At 43.4% G+C, this 14,339-nt stretch overlaps 1 protein-coding gene across 1 annotated transcript in view; it reads right to left on the bottom strand.

Annotated features, from left to right (window-relative positions):
- Positions 1 to 14,339, bottom strand: part of CNTNAP2 (contactin associated protein 2) — a 1,034,004-nt gene that overhangs the window by 165,113 nt on the left and 854,552 nt on the right. Inside the window, exon 14 of the mRNA XM_054160987.1 lies at positions 10,912 to 11,068. Within this exon, the coding sequence (XP_054016962.1) occupies positions 10,912 to 11,068 (157 nt within the window). The remainder of the gene's footprint in view (positions 1 to 10,911; positions 11,069 to 14,339) is intronic.

Genomic DNA, 14,339 nt, shown 5'->3' with positions numbered 1-14,339 from the left:
AGGTAAGCAGTAGTATGGAAAGCTTGGGGCATTCATTGATCATGCAACAAACAAAAAAGTTCCTAAAGAAGGAGGGAGACACGAATGGAAACTCAAATAAAGCCACACCCCATCCATGACATTAAAACAGTTCACAGAATTTAATCTTTTTTTATGAGACTAACTCAAAAAAGGAGGGAAAAAAAGTTAGAAGTGTTAGAACCTTTAGGGCTCAATTTGCAGGCTTGATGAAGGGCTATTGGATTGCTCTGATTGTTTATTACAGAGAGCACGAGCAACTTTCTTCTTTAAAATGAAACAAGGCCCTATGGATACAGTAGTTTCCAGACAAACAGCAATATTGCAAGGGTCTTTTGCCTTTTCCTTTTACTCTTTATTATTATCCTTTTTCTTTCCCTTTTTCTCTCTCTTTTTAAAAAAAATACCACTTTCCTTTATTTTTTCCTTTTCCTTTTTTTTTTTTTCCTTTTTTTTCCATCCTGTTTAATTTCCTTTTTCTCTTTGTCTTTTGGTATTTTTTCTTTTTCTTTTTTTTTTAATTATTATTTCCCTTTCTCTTTTTTTTTTCATTCTTCCCCTTTTCTTTTGAAGTGCTAAGAATTTTCTTAGCACAATGAGAAAAGGACAAAGAACAAATCTTCCTCTAAATGTTGAGGTTTTGCATCTACCCGAGTGGTGAACTGATAGGATATTTTGATCAATGGCTCTAAAGAAAATCTCTCCATCTAGAATGGGACCTGATATGAAAATTTTCTCTCAAGGGCTTCTTGGCTCTCTTTTCCATGTTCCTTCCTCTTCCCTCCTCACCTCCTATATGATTGCTTCCTCTTTGCCCTTACACACATAAATCTATTCCAGTACACTACACAACAAGCAATGAAACCAGATACATCTTTTGTTTACACTGGAGGCTTAATACCTTCAGCCTGACAGGCTCCCTTGTGATTGTTTCACCTAAATTATGACTGCTAATATTAGTAACAGCCACACCTGCACTGCAGTCTTCATCTGCTCTGCAACGTAGAGGTTGTCACAGATTTTAGATGCCTTCCACATTGGACTGCACCGATTCAGAACCAAAAAAAAAAAAAAAAAAGAAAAAGGAAAAAAAGGAGCGAAAACATGAGAGTAGCCCTACAATTTCAGAAGAAAATCAAAGCACTCTTTTCAAGAGCTAAGCAGTGTCAGGTAGGGAGTGAAATATATTGAGCTGGTCAGCACTGGGGTGGTTTCATCTCTGTAGCACAGTACTGAAGGCAAAATAATTACTTTTGAAGTTTGCACACAAATAAAAGGAGGAGGAGAACATAATTAGCATCTGAGAGTTCTGCAGTGCACAGTGCTCTGAGTACTCTGCCCTTACCTGACAAGCTAGGATAGTAAGGTCATTCACTTTGAAGTTAAGACCATAAGCTTTTCACTCAGACTAAAAATTCTGTGTGTTTCAAGGCAAGACACAGCAGAGATTTTTTTGTTCCTGGTCATCTGATTTGTCAGCCACACTAATCATGAAATTTTAGAACATAAAGAATGAAGCTATGCTGGGAATTCTATTTTACATCATCTGCATGGTAAGAAAAAAGCTAATCATATATCTGCATTTTCACCTACTCATTCATAAGCCACTCACAAATTTGAGTACTCCAGAAATGATTAAATGTTTCCAGCAATATCAAGAACGTTGCTTTCAGCTGGGTTGGAAAGTTGCCTGGCAGAAAAGGGTCTGGGGGTGATGGCTGACAGCCAGCTGAACATGAGCCAGCAGTGTGCTCAGGTGGCCAAGAAGGCCAACAGCATCCTGGCCTGGATCAACAGTAGTGTGGCCAGCAGGAACAAGGAAGTGATTGTCCTGAGGATCACTTGCATACTGAAGAGACTAAATCTTGTCTCTCTTGATGTGAATCAACAAAGATAAAATCACCTTTGCTCTTTGCCCAGACAATAGCTGATGTGTACTGGGCAAATGCCACTGGATAACAACTTTCTGGAATGTGCATAGACAAGCTCATCTCTACTCATCAGCTACCATGGAAAGGGAAGATGGTGAAAAAGACAATGGTTTCACCACCTGGACACATACCTAAAAAACTGTATAAAAGACTGGAGCAATACTGGCTCAGAAGAAGGAAAGGACCTGCTCAATGTAGCTCTGAAGAAAAGAGAAGAAAATACCAGGAGAGAAAAGGACAGACACATCACCATGTCTCCTGGAAGAAGCAAACCAGAAGGAACCCTCTCTCTGTGTCCTAAGTTCCGCCTGCTGCAATTCATGGAGCTGAAGAGGCTGCTCAGAGAAGGACTTGGACTTTGGGATCTCTCCCTCCCCTCCTCCAGTGGAGGACAGCACAGCCAACAAGACAGAACCCTTCCTCCACAGACCCAAACCATCTTGAGGAGTGGCAATATAATTCCTTTCCTCTTCTCTTTCCCTCTTCTCTCTCTCTCTCTCTCTCCTTCTGATCCACCCACTTTATTCTGTTAATAAATAGCCTCACTGTTGATATTTTGGCCTTGTTTGTGCCTCTAATTTCATGACATGGGAATATTTGAAAGAACTGAGTCTCTTACCCTCTCTGGACCAAGAGAAATACCAACACAGGGGCTAACTCCAGGCCAGCAGGTACTGTCCTTCTAAGTCTACATAAAACCAGTTTCCTGAACATCTTTTGTACAAGAGATGCTATGCTCTTCATCTACCTTCAAATGAACTTTTAAATCACTCATACTAGTCTTATGTCATATTTCTGATGGTATAAATGGTGAGGAAATAAACAGTCCTTTTGTGTCTGCAGATAACCTTGTCTAATGGAGCCCTGCTCCATGGCTAGAGTCCTGTGGTGGAACAGAGATACAAGTACAGGAGTATTTCAAAGGTGCTACTTAGCACACCTGTGGCATGACCAAGTGCTGGATGGAGTTCATCTCTTCCCTATATCATTATCTGTAGCACGACCAAGTGCTGGATGGAGTTCATCTCTCCACTATATAATTTCCATCTCCCAAACCCTTCATTTGTTGTTATCAGTAACAAAAACATATTCAGACTTCTCTTGTGGGAGAAGCAGAAAAGAGGAAAGCACAATGGACTAACACAAGAAATAGATAATTTCTATAAAAGAATCTATAGAGCCAGTTATAAAACAAAACAAAACAAAACAGGGACAGAATCCACTAAGGGAAGAGACTCCAAATTTTTTATCATGTAAACTCTACTTCACAATTGCACACCAGTCACAAGTCGTGACAAATGCAGAAAAGGGCTATTTAATACCCAGTCCCTTTACCCTTTTCCTTACTGGAGAGGTTTAAATGGTCGAACTGTAACGAGTAGGAATTAACTTCCTGGCTTCTGGCTGCTTTTCTGTTGCTGAATACTTCAGCTCAAACCTATAAGTCATTTAAAAAAATAATTTAAAAGGTATATCTTTTTGTATTAAATCTAACATTTCCTAACATTTCAATGTTTGGCTTTCAGTCTTCACTGTTCCTCTTCCTGCAGATTTTTGTTCTGTACCATTACATACTGTTATAGTGTTGAATTTTGATTGACTGGAATTATCTTAACAGTAGGTGGCAATATCAAGTACAGAGGAACTCCAAAAGGTAACCCTGATAACCTACAAAATATCTGGATTTGTGAGGGTACAACAGTCACAGGAGGTAATGCAAGTTGTCAGCTAAACTTCTCTTCCTTTGCCCACAAATCTAGTTTAGTCCGTAAGCATAACTAAAAATACGTTTTGGTATTTCACTGAATCAGACAGTGGCAGAAGTTGGAAGGGACATCTGCAGATCATCTAGTCCAACCCCTCTACTAAAGTAGGATCACACAGAGCAGATTGCCCAGGATCACAATGTCCAGGTGGGTCTGGAATCTCTTGAGAGGAGGAGACTCCACAACCTCTTTGGGCAGCCTGCTCCAGGGCTCCAGCACCCTCAAAGTGTAGAACACTTTTGCAGCAACAACATGGACTTCTCTGAGGCTCTGGTTTAGGTGATGTGTGCAAATACACATAAACTTGAATTGTGCATCTGCTGTTTCCTCCCAGTACCCACCATTCAGCCTATCTACCCTCCAGGCCTGAATAATTAACACATTAGGCATGTGCTAAATAGCTCTGGAAGTCACAGTAATCTCTTTCCTGTTTTGTTCAGACAGACACAGTGCAAATTTCGGTCCAAGTGCTGGGTCCTGCAATTAGTTCATAAAACCCCCATGAATACACTAGCCTTGGGGCAGAGTGGCTGGAAAGCTGTCCAGTAGAGAAAGACCTGGGAATGTTGATCAACAGCCAGCTGAACATGAGCCAGCAAAGTGCCAAGGTGGTCAAGCCAGGTGGCCAAGAAGGCCAACAGCATCCTGGCCTGAATCAGGAATATTGTGACCAGTGGGACCAGGGGAGTGATTTTTGCCCTGGACTCAGCGCTGATGAGATCACACCTGGAGTCTCAAGTTCAGTGTTGGGCCCCTCACTACAAGAAAGGCATTGAGGTGTTGGAGCATGTCCAGAGAGGGGCAGCAAAGCTGGTGAAGGATCCGGAGAACAGGTCTGGTGAGGAGCAGCCAAGGGAACTGGGGTTGTTTAGTCTGGAAAAGAGGAGGCTGGGGGGAGACCATCTCACTCTCTACAACTCCCTGAAAAGAGGCTGGTCTGAGGCAGGTGTTGCTCTGAGGTAGGTGTTAGTCATTTCTTGTTAGTATCAAATGACAGGGAAGGTTTAGGATGGATATTAGGAAAAAAATTTTTTCCTGAAAAGAGTGGTCAGGCAGTGGAACAGGCTGCGCAGGGAGGTGTTGGAGTTGCTGTCCCTGTAGGGGTTAAAAACCCTCTGGATATGGCACTTTGGGACATCATGGTGGTGTTGGGTTGATGGTTGCACTTAGTCATTTTGAAGGTCATTTTCAACCTTAATGATTTTATGATTCTATGAAAGTTGATCAGTGAACTTTTAGAAAGCATGAATAGAAAATATCTCCAGACTTAAGGTATTTCAAGGCTATGGTGCAAGCCAAACCCTGGGGAAAATGACACTGCAACTGAGTCCATAATTAACACTTCTGGTTAGGTCCTTACACAAAATTACTCATACACTTGATTAAAACAAAAAAAAAAAAATCAAATCAACATTTAGGAAAGTGAAATATTTCAGGCTGCTGAAAGCTTTAATTTGTCCCCTGTAGCAGTCCTTGACTGGTCACTGATTATTATTTCTTCCAGAGAGCTCCAGCATTACTCAGTACTCAGAAGGCAGGCAGTACTCATTGAGTAAAACACTGCTCACTCTCCTAATTTACCCTCATGCTTCAATATGTGAGACCTCATTTTATATTTAATGTGTATCTCATCTCTTTCCATGAAGACTGCATTTTCTCATTGGATTTTCTATCGTGCTCATTACTACAGTAGATGATTGCTTCATAAATCTACCTATCTTTGCAATACCTCTGTGAGGTGACTATCTGGCATCATCATCTCCATTCTACAGATTGGATGTTAAGGCTGAGCAATGTTAAGGTTACAAGCACACAGACATTTTTAGTGCTCCATCTGAGATGCCTACAGCCATTTATTTATTTTTATTTTTGTTTTGGAGGATGGCACAAGATGTATTCAGTGATCACTTATTCCAGGTGCAGCTCTGAAGGTTTGGTATTTCCACAAACTGGACCTCTGGGTTTCAAGTTAGGTACTGGGAAAATTACAACGACACTAATGACTGCTCTGTGAAGAAATGGCTGATGAAACTTGGCAAGCATCATGTACAAATCTGGTTCCAGAGGCAGAGTTAGAATCCAGCTCTCCAGGGGAGCATTCTCCTGCCTTTGCTATGAGATTATTCATCACACTGCAATTCCTTTCTTCATTTCTAATACAATTTCTAACTTATACAATAAAAATCATGGACAATAGGACAATATCCTACTTACTCTACATCATTCTGATTCAGCCTGACCCATCTTCAATGAGTCCCTGCTCTGTTTAAAATGAGTGCCCTGCCCTTCAAAATCACAGAATCACAGAATGGTAGGGCTTGGAAGGGACCTCTGGAAATCATTTGAGTCCAAACCCTCTGATAAATCAGGGTCACCTAGATCAGGTTGCACAGGAACTCGTCAGACAAGTATTGAAAGCCTGCAGAGAAGGAGACTCCACAACTAAGCTAACACTTTATTACCTGTAAGGATGAGAAGATTGGAATGGAATGGAATGGAATGGAATGGAATGGAATGGAATGGAATGGAATGGAATGGAATGGAATGGAATGGAATGGAATGGAATGGAATGGAATGGAATGGAATGGAATGGACCGGACCAGACCAGGTTGGAAGAGACCTTCAAGATCGTGTCCAACCCATCATCCAACTCCATCTAATCAACTAAACCATGGCACCAAGTAGCCAGACTATCTAAAGCTGTATATGCAAAAGCAAGGGATGAATGGATGTGGTGGATGCTTGCTTTCACAGCAGCTGGATGCTTCTCAGCCTCCCATGCTGGGAGACCTTTCTGGGCTCCCATTGCTACCACTAATTGGATCTACCTGCTGATGGCAATTCCACAGAAGCACTATTGCAGATACTGTGGTCCAAAACAGAAACTGAGTTGTTGTCACCAGAATTGAGTACAAATGTTCTGCAAGTCCTGGTTAACATTCTGCCCCTGAGAGCTGAAGTCAGCAAGGCCTCCTAGCTGTGGAGCTCACTTGTGTTTTAGGTATCAATCAACTTGGCTAGAGAAAATTCCTGATCAGGACTCTCCAGATTCCAAAACTCAAAAGGTATGGCTTTAGGATGGGTTAGATTCTGCTTTCATTTCTTCTTGGGATTGACACACAGAATCACAGAATGGTGGGGGCTGGAAGGGACCTCTGGAGAGCATCAAGTTCAAGCCCCCTGCTAAAGCAGGGTCATCCACAGCAGGTTGCTCAGGATCACAATGGCCAGGTGGGTTTGGAATCTCTCCACAATCTCTCTGGGCAGCCCGCTCCAGGGCTCCAGCATCCTCACAGCAAAAAATTGTTCCCTCCTGTTTCAATGAAACTTCCTGATTCCAGTTTGTGCCCATTGCTCCTTGTCATGCCACTGGCCACCACTGAAAACATCCCAGCCCCATCCTCCTGCCCTCCACACTTTAGCTGTTGATCAGCATTGAGAAGAACCCCTCTCAGACTGCTCTTCTCCCAGCTAAACAGCCCCAGGTCTCTCAGTCTCTCCTTCTCACAGAGATGCTCCAGTCCCTTCATTACCTTTGTAGCCTCTGTTGAACTCTCTCCAGTAGTTCCCTGTCTCTCTTGAATGGGGGAGCCCAGAACTGGATACAATATTTCTGATGTGGCCTGAACCAGGGCAGAATAGCGTGGGAGGAGAACCTAACACAACCTGCTGGCCACACTTTTTCATGTACCCCAGGAGACCATTTGGTTTCCTGGCCAAAACAGTACATTGCTGCCTCTAGTTCAACCTGTCTGCCGGCACCCCCAAGTCCTTCTACACAGACCTGCTTCCCAGCAGTTTAACCCCTCACCTGTACTGGTGCAGGGGGTTATTCCTTCCCACGGCAGAACTCTACACTGGTCCTTCACCCACAGGCACAGTTAAAAATACAATATCCATTTGTAAAACTCTTGTTCCAAATCACCCTGTGATATACAGTAGTTTGCTATGAAAAATCCCTGATACATATCCAGAGAAACACTGTCTAAATGTCTTTCTGTTCCATGTTCTGAATAAACTGTTGTGTATCTATTCTGATTGCAATCTTAATGTAGATTTTTAAAGAATCCAATAACGATAATTCCTTATTAGCAGATTCCATACAATCTCAGTGTATATTGTGTAAGGGGTACAAAGGTTACAGAAAAGGTTATTGAGTGAACGCTACTTATTTAAACCATCTCTGTGACTCTTAGAGGAGCCAGAAGAAGAGATCAAAAGTCAAAGCTGTTTCCCTTGGTAGAAGAGAGAAGAGTCAACATATGGTAGGGATTATGGTAGGTAGTTAGTCATGGGTAAGCATCCAGTGCCTCAGGCAATGAAAACCCTGAGTGCTCCTAATTCTGCCATTATTGTTATAATTATTAGAATATCTTCCTTTTATTGTTGCCATTTTGACACAGAACCAAGCTTACCTTCCTTCTGCCACAATGCTCTAATGCCTACACTGGAGTCAGAGTCCACTTGACTTTCTGTTCTTCATTCTCTATAATCCTAGCTCTGAAGTTTGGCACCATGTCTGCTTTGTGACTCTAATACTGATCTCTCCATCTCAGTGGTGTTCCATAGTTCACTCCATATCACAGCTTACACCATACTGTCCTACCAATGTTCAAGCTTAGAATAGCAACGTTTGATTCCCCACATTACAGAAAACTAGAGTGGTAGTGGTTGAAAGGGACCCCTGAAGGTCACCTAGTCTAACTCCCCTGCTAGAGCAGGATCACCTAGAATAAGCAATCACATCTTCTTTGTTACCCCAATTTTGCATTTTTCATACTTTATTCTTGCAGATGACACCTATCTGGGAGAAATATCTGATGTGTCAGAGGGGCGTGATGCCATCCAGAGGGACCATGACAAGCCAGAGAAATATCATCAGTGCATCAGGGAAAAATGTAAAGTCCTGCACCTGGAGAAAATCTCATGTACCATTATATGCTGAGGTTCACTCAGCTGGGAAGGAAATTGGCCCTGGGGGTCCGGGTGGAAATCAAGTTGCACATGAGTCAATAATGTGTCCTTGTGGCCAAGAAGGACAATAGTAGCCTGGGATGTATTAGTCAAAGTATTACCAACAAGAAAAGGGAGATAATTCTTGCCCTCTACTCAGCACTGGTGATGCCACATCTGGAGTTTTGTGCCCAGTTCTGAGGTTGAAAGAACAGGAGATGTACTGGAGAGAGCCTAGTGAAAGGCCTTGAAGGTGATTATGGGATTGGAGCTGGGGACCATTTAGGCTGGAGAAGAGAAAGCTCAGAGGAATCTCATCGATCTCTCTAAGTACCTGAAAGGAAGGTGCAAAGGGAACAGAGCCAGGCTCTTTTCTGTGGTACCCAGTGACAAGAGCAGAGCCAATGGGAACAAACTGAAATACAGGAGGTGCTTGCTGATCAGGACAACACTGCTGTGAGAGTGACTGAGCACAGGCACAGACTACCCAGAGAAGCTGCAGAGTCTCTGTCCTTTGAGATATAACAAAGCCATCTAGGCACCATCCTGGGCAACTAGCTCTAGGTGGCCCTGTGTGGCCCTGTTTGAGCAGGGAATTTGGATTAGGTGATCTCTGACATAGGTACCTTTGAACCTCAACTATTGTGTGCTCCTGTGAATTACTATTTTTTTTTTAAATCCCTGACAGGCCATTTGAGTTCCTGAGCTCTATATTCATTAATAGCTGTATAAGTTTCTCAGTTAACACAAAATATGAGCCAGTACTGATTCAATTGCCAAGAGATTGCTATTAATGGGAAAAGTGTTCATAAAGGTATGGTTCCAGCTGGGCACTGAACATCATGTACCATGATGCTCCTGAATGGATTTAAACCCACACCAAGTACCTCATGGCAGATTCCCCTTATTACCAGGCTTTAAAATATTCTGGGGTGGCACTTCCTCAGTCCCTCTGTTAAAAATCTTTCAACATGGGATGAATCAATAACTATACATTAGAGAAGAACTTAGAACCAGTTCTCATTGTCTCATTTCAAACAGGCTATAGGGTTGCACTCTCAACCAACAGGCCAAAGACCTCATTACCTCATGCAAAGTGCAACAGCTTCCTCTGAACTATACAGCCTCATACAATAACACTATTTAAGCCTAGTTTATAACATATTTGTCTCATGAAAGATGGATAATAAGGGTTGGAGTCACTGGATTAATGATTTCATAGAATCATAAAATACACTGGGTTGGAAGGGACCTCTAGAGCTCATCCAGTTCAACACCCCACCACCACCGCCCCCTCAGTAAACAGGGACATCCCCAACTAGATCAGGTTTCTCAGAGCCCTATCAAGTCTGACCTTGAATTTCAACCCCTATCACTCACATTATACAGGTAAATGGGTCCCTCTCTACAAGAAAGACATTGAGGTGGTGGAGCAACTCCAGAGAAGGCCAATGAAGCTGGTGAAGAGTCTGGAGAATAGGTCTTGGGACAAGCAGCTGAGAGCACCAAGACTGTTTAGTCTGAAGAAAGGGGAGACTCTCACTCTTTACAACTCCCTGAAAAGAGACTGAAATAAGGTGGGGGTTAGTCTCTTCTCCCTGGTAACAAGCAACAGGATGAGAGGAAACAGCTGCAAGTTGCACCAGTGGAAGTTTAGGCTGGATATTGGAATAAAGCTCTTCATTAAAAGGATTCTTAAACACTGGAACAGGCTCTCCAGGGACGTGGTTGAATCCCCACCCTTGGAGGAGTTTAAAAGAGGCAGAGGTGTGGTGATGAGGCACATGGTTTAGCACCAGATGTGGCAGAGTTAGAGAATGGTTGGACCCAATGATCTTAAGGGTCTTTTCCATCCAAAGCAATTCTATGATTCTATAAATGTAGCAACAGTGCTCTAAAAAGAAGAATTTCTGGGAGAAAAAGGTGAAGTTGCAGAGATAAAAATGAATGCTTTGCTGTAAGGGAAGTTCCCTGGTCAGCCAAAATGCTTTCCTATTATAATTTGACTTTGCAATATTAGCATTCCTTTCTATAGCTGAGCTAACTTTCAAACACAGATGTCCTCCTTATATTGACAGTGAATCAAATAGAAATGAAGAGATGAGCAGATACTTTGCAGAAGGGATTACAAATAGAATTTTTTTTGCCTTTGTTCTTTGGTAAGAAAGGAAATAGAGAAACAAGAGACATTAAATACAATGGCAGTGCTGTAAAAATTGAGAGTCCTCTTGCAAACCACTCACCATTGCTTATAGTCAGCATCGCAGTTGCAGTAGTACTTGGGGTCAGTACAGTTGCGTTCGATGCCACAGGCACATTTTTGAATGCCAGGTCCTGATCCGCCCCAATAGTAGTGCTTCTCATTGGCTTTTCCAACCCACCAGGTATATGGATTCCCTTCTGCAAGGAATGAAAATGCAAAGTTATGATGCAACAAAGAGGTAGAGCTCCCCAACACATCAACTGGGCTCAGGTGTTTAACATGCAGATGATAACAACACAAAATGGGACAACCAGCCATCAGTTTCTGGCAAACAAATGTGTTCGTTCCTTTTTAACAATCTAAAGGACCTTGCCAGGTAAACAAACCCCATTTGCTTTTCTGTATTCCTGACTGTGTCCTGGGCTGCATCCCCAGTAGTGTGGGCAGAGAGAGGGGATTCTGCCCCTCTGCTCCACTCTGCTGAGATCCCAGTACTGGAACCAGCTCTAGAGCCCTCAACATGGAACTACTAGTGCAGGTCCAGAGGAAGCCACCAAGATGATCTGAGAGCTGGAGCACCTCTGTTACAAGGACAGGTTGAGAGAGTGGGGATTGTTCAGCCTGGAGAAGAGAAGGCTCCAGGGAGACCTCAGAGCAGCATTCTAGTACCTGAAGGCTACAGGAGAGGAGAGGGACTTTTTACAAAGGCATGAAGTGACAGGATAAGGGGAAATGGCTTCAAACTGCAAGCAGCTGTATTTAGATTAGACATTATGAAATTCTTCCCCACAAGAGTGGTGAGGCATAGCAACAGGCTGCCCAGAGAAGTGGAAGTTCTGAGCCTGGGAGTGTTCATAGGCAGGCTGGATGGGGCCTTGACCAATGTGGTCAAGTAGGAGGTGTCCCTGCCCATGGCAGGGGATTTGAACTAGATGATCTTGAGGCTTCTTTCCATCCCAAACTATTCTATGAGTCTATCATAGATATTCCAGTTTTCATAGTTTTGTGTTTGTGCGTCCCACTTACACATCTCCAAAAAGCTACAACTGTAATCCTAAAACCAGCCATCTCACAATTAGGTTTTATCATCTAGACCATAAATCCACTTATCCCAGACATATGTTGAAGGCAATTCACAGAAGTTTAATTAAAGGAAATGACATTCCAGAGATGGAGAGAGTAAGCAAATATTTACGTTTGTGAAAACACCAGCAAGCCTCTAAAAGGAACAACTCTCTGAAAACTCTTGGGTTTTAATTGCTAAACACCATATAAAATAACAGTACTGAACACAGTAATGTGAAATATTGCAGGCAAATGAAGGTTGTTATTAGATGTCACTATGCTAGGCAGTGTGACCTTTCAGCTCTAGTGCTAATGCAACAGACTGGGCCCATATTGGGAGCAGTGCTCTTCAATACCTTCATAAATGATAGAGACAGTGGGATCAAGTGCAACTCAACACATTTGCAGATGACACCAAGCTGAGTGGTGTGGTTGATATGATAGAGGGATGGGTGTCATCCAGAGGGATCTGGACAAGCTGGAGAAGTGGGCCCAGGTGAACCTCAGGAGGTTCAATAAGGCCAAGTGTGATGTCCTGCACCTGGGCTGGGAGAATCCCCATTGCCAATTCAGGCTGAGAGAGGATGTCATAGAGAGCAGCCTGGCAGAAAGGGACTTGGGGATACTGGTAGATAAAAAGATGGACATTAACCAGCAATGGGCCCAGAAGACCAACAGCATCCTGGGTCGCATCAAAAGAAGCATGGCCAGCTGTGGTAGGTTGAAGAAGCCGATCCTCCCACCACAGGCAAAAATGAGACTCAGGCCAACGGGTTGCAAAAAAAGCAGTGCAAAGTTTAAATGGAAAAAAGCAGTGAGTTTTTTTTTTTGCACAGAGAACCACAAGCACCATGACAAAAGAGAGATCCCAAAGCATACCCAAAACCATCCCATCCCCACCTGAGGGTACATCCAAAACCCCCAGGGCTCTTTCTCCCCCCGCGCCGGCCTTGGGCCTAGCCAGGCGCAAGAGGCCACGAGGCGGCCTCACCCCATCACCAGGCAGCGGTGAGGGAAGAAAGGGAAAGTGCAGGCCCCCCGCTGACGTCTCACAGGAGAGCAGGGCATTATAGGATGATTATAGGCTTCCTCTGCCCACCCACTGGGACATCACAGGTGTGGCTTGTGTGGCAGCATCCAGCCTGACCCACCACACCAGCAGGTGGAGAGAGACTCGGCCATTCTGCTCTGCTCTAGTGAGACTTCACCCGAGTACTGTGTCCAGAATGGGGTCCCCTGACACAATAAGGACATCAACCCGCCACAGTGGGTCCACAGGAGGCCACAAAAATGATCAGAGGGTTGGAGCTCTTCTCCTATGAGGACAGACAGAGAGAGTTGGGGTTGCTCAGCCTGGAAAACAAGGCTCTGGGGAGACCTTATAGTGGCCCTGCAGCACCTGAAGGGGCCTACAAAAAAGAGGTGGAGGCATTTCTTACAAAAGCATGTGGTAATAGGACAAGGGGCAATAGTTTTAACTAGAGCAGAGTAGATTTAGATTGGACACTACGAAGTTCTTTATAGTGAGGGTGGTGAGACACCGGAACAGGTTGCCTGAGGAGATGGTGGTGGCCCCATCCTGGGAAACACTCAGTCAGAGTTGAGGGCACTCTGAGCAACCTAGCTGGGGCTGTCCCTGCTTGCTGCAAGGGGGTTGAACTAGATGACCTTTAAAGGTCCCTTCTAACCCAATGCGTTCTATGATTCTAGAGTCTAAATTGATCATTTTAGCTTGATGATGATGGAAGTGCTGTGAGTTAGAAGTACTTGCCATAGGAATGCTGCTGCAGCACCATTTCTGACCTCCAACACTATCAGAGTATGTAGCCTTGGCTTCCAGAAGCTCATTTAATAAGCATGTTATCTTTCCACAGTGAATGATGGAACCACTTTTATTGATACAGGACCCAACTATAGCATGAATGATATTTGAAGCTCCTACTGTATTATTTTTTTTCCTCTTATCTTTGAAGTTAGTTTTTATGCTGTAGTGCAAAATGATGCAGTTTTAACTGCCAGTAAAAATTCTCTTTGTTTACACAAACTGTTCCTGTTAAGTGAAGGGTTGTATGATCCAGTCAGGAAGCTCTTCACCAGGAAGCAGAACTGCTAATTAAAGCACCAGGAGAAAAAAACAAACCAAACACACAATTGTCAACAAAAGGTTTAAAAATTCATAAACAGGTAGAAATGATGAAAGCAGATGAGAGTGATAACAGAATTACAACCCCCAGTGATGGGTGTCACAGCCCACAGTGATGGGTGTCACAGCCCACAGTGATGGGTGTCATGCACCATGACAGACAAAACCAGGGCATGTTTTAACGCTTTTAAAGGACAAATGACAGCCAGTTTTAAACCCACAATGCCTTTTAACACAGAGCTGTTTTCCACATCTCTATT

This window comes from Dryobates pubescens, chromosome 4 (genome assembly GCF_014839835.1).
Source record: "Dryobates pubescens isolate bDryPub1 chromosome 4, bDryPub1.pri, whole genome shotgun sequence".
NCBI classification, from domain to species: Eukaryota; Metazoa; Chordata; class Aves; order Piciformes; family Picidae; genus Dryobates; species Dryobates pubescens.
The sequence above is the reverse complement of the archived record's forward strand: the minus strand, read 5'-3'. Positions and strand labels throughout refer to the sequence as shown.